The sequence below is a fragment of the Triticum urartu genome, chromosome 4A, assembly GCF_056163025.1.
Source record: "Triticum urartu cultivar PI428250 chromosome 4A, HENAU_Tu73, whole genome shotgun sequence".
Taxonomy (NCBI): domain Eukaryota; kingdom Viridiplantae; phylum Streptophyta; class Magnoliopsida; order Poales; family Poaceae; genus Triticum; species Triticum urartu.
The window spans coordinates 595,745,031-595,747,800 of record NC_141876.1 but is presented as its reverse complement, the minus strand read 5'-3'; the positions used below and the strand labels follow the sequence as shown (position 1 = coordinate 595,747,800).

Here is a 2,770-nt window from a genome sequence, read left to right as displayed (position 1 = left end):
ATTTTTATCCTTGGCCGTACAAAATACTGTAATCGTTAAACTACAACAGTATTGAAGGATCTGGTCTATTAGATCAACATGGATACACTGTGCATATTATTTGTACGAATATCTGCTCTTTTGCTCCATCCGCTTCATCCAAACATTCGACATTGATGCATCTAACATCTAACATTTACACTTGCACAAGAGAAGTGTCTATAGATTAAGCATTTATAATTCACTATGTGATCTAGAGTCCAAATGCCCTACCAGGATACAACAACATCATAAATCACAGAGAATAGAACACATGACATGCATACATCCACGGCAAATTTCTGGATACATCCACGGCAAATTTGTACATAAGAAAACATGGTTGGTATACATTAGCTGCAAGCCGCCATTGATATTGTTTTCAGCAAGTATGTAAGATAATTTCTGGAAATTTTATTTAAAGTAGGAAATTAACACATCATAGAGAATACAAGAGATAGAATAATATGCCCACCTTGACATTCACGAACCAAGTTCATAAGAAAATACACTTGGTCTACATCAGCTGCAAGCCGCCCGTTGATATTCGGGTCAGCGTGTATGTAAGACATTTTAGGGAAATTCCATTGAAAGTAGGAAAATGATACTATATAGATCCATGAAGTTACATAACATGATTGGCCCCACCAACTGATTGTGAGATATACTGAACTTGGACACGGACGTTAGCTCCATCATGGAAGATGGAACTAATCCGCTTATAGATCATTCATCTCCTGTTACGACTTTGTTGCTCCCAGACACGACATGGTTGCTTCCAGATACGGTATTGTTGCTCCCAGATACTGTATTGCGGCTCCCGGATACCGTATGGAAGCTCCCAGATACATTATTGTTGTTTCCGGATACGACATTGTTGTTGTCAGTTATGACATGCTTGTTCCCAGATACGACATGGTTGCTTCCAACTACGGTATTGTCACTCCCCGTTACGATAGTGTTGTTACTCCCTGACACACTGTTGTTGTTCCCAGATATGACAGTGTTGTCATTCCCAGAAACAACATTGGTGCTCCCAGATCTGACGGTATTGTTGGTCCCTGATATCGTATTTGGTTGAGGTTGTTGTTGGAGTGTTCTTCTATTACGCTTCACATACAATGGCATGTTAGTGAAAGCCTTACCCAGTGAACGACCAGCGATGGCGATGCCCTTGAACCGTATCAAACTCTTGGGTACCTCGCCAATCAATGAATTATCCGAGAGATCCAAGTAACGAAGGTGGTCAAGCTCACCAATCCACGATGGAATGGTGCCGATCAGTCTGTTGTTGGCAAGGTTGAGCTCCTCCAGCCATGCCAGGCCTGCCAAGGATGCTCCTGCAATGGGTCCTGCAAGGCCGCGCCCGGGGAGCCGCAGCGCCGTGACGCGTCCACTTACGCCGTCGCACTTCACACCTTCCCAGCCACAACACGTGGTTCCGGACCACGCTGCACGGAGGATGACGCCACCGCCGGTGAGGTTCCGGGCAAAGTCCCGCAGAGTGCAGAGGTCGTCGGCGTGGCACGACGTCGCGCTCGTCGCCGGCAGGAGGAACACCAAGCAGAGGAGCACTAGCCAGCATTTCACCATGGATTAAGCTGTGGTATGCTATGTATCCACAAACAGAACAACTCTTTGTAAGAAACCTTCTTTGGGATGGAAGTAATTCACAAGTGCTCTTGGCAAAAACTGCTTGGGTGGTGCATGTTGTCTTATAGTGTGTGTGTGTGTGTGTGTGTGTGTGTGTGTGTGTGTGTGTGTGTGTGTGTGTGTGTGTGTGTTTGTAAGCATGCGTTACAAGTGGTTCAGTACCCATAGTCCGCGGTAACAAGGCCCACGTCTGCCTCCCAATTCAAACTTGATTTTTGTTGTTGTCTGCCGACTGAAAGCCGTGGACTAAAGTTGGCAACTTCCGCTACTCAATTCAAACTTCTTATAGTACATAATTGCTTGTGGTCAGCTGCTATAGTTCCAATTTATTGTCTACAGCATAAGATACTTGAATTTGGTAGACTGCCTTAACAACCGCCATCTCACTGCCACTGGATAAGGTATAAGTTGTGCGTGGGAAAACTAAGCTATGAGCTGTGTCAGGAAGGAACTGGTAGTTGCTTCTCTCTTGAACTATCCCAATATAAGTTAGGTGTGAGAAAAGAAACTAAGCAACGGACCAAATATATTCCATGTATTAACCCCCAAAGCTTGTTTACTCTGGGCAACCAAAAAGGGAATAATCGTGTGCTTTTCCATGTATATTTGTGTACTTTGTTTTTTTCCGAATGTGTACTCTTTTATGTACTTCAACTTGCAGCAGTTAAGGTACTTGAAATGCACTGAACTCTCCGCTTAAGACAGAAAATGCAGAGAACGAGAAATCTACTTGATGAATGCCACCAGAAGTATCACTATCAAGAGACAAAATACCAATCAATCATGTATGCGGGACGCTATTTAGTGAACCTACTAGCTAGTGTTCACATGTCTGTACTAGCTACAAAGAAGCTGCAGTTTCTCTTGTGACCTGTGGAGATGGAGTACCTACTACTCACTAGATAAGGTATCACTGAATATCTAGATGAGGTGTACCTAGCTCTCCATACGGTGAGAGCTAGGTAAATAAACTTGTAGTTTAGCTAATAGCCTCCCTTCAACGGACGTTCTCCTCAATGACACCCCTCACAGCCAAACCTCCTTTGGCAACCCTCACACACGAGTCTGCGTCCTGCACTATATGCATGTATCTTCTGCG

The 2,770-nt window shown here is 44.2% G+C and overlaps 1 protein-coding gene across 1 annotated transcript; it reads right to left on the bottom strand.

Moving 5' to 3' along the window:
* Positions 1–435: 435 nt before the first annotated feature.
* On the bottom strand, positions 436–1,646 carry LOC147977011 (uncharacterized). The gene has a single exon (XM_087519138.1). It carries the CDS (start codon positions 1,609–1,611, stop codon positions 745–747), a length of 867 nt encoding a protein of 288 aa, XP_087375264.1. The 5' UTR covers positions 1,612–1,646; the 3' UTR covers positions 436–744.
* Positions 1,647–2,770: the final 1,124 nt, after the last annotated feature.

Excerpts from the sequence above, each read along its gene's own strand:
- LOC147977011 (XM_087519138.1), bottom strand. The coding sequence starts at position 1,611 with ATGGTGAAATGCTGGCTAGTGCTCCTCTGCTTGGTGTTCCTCCTGCCG.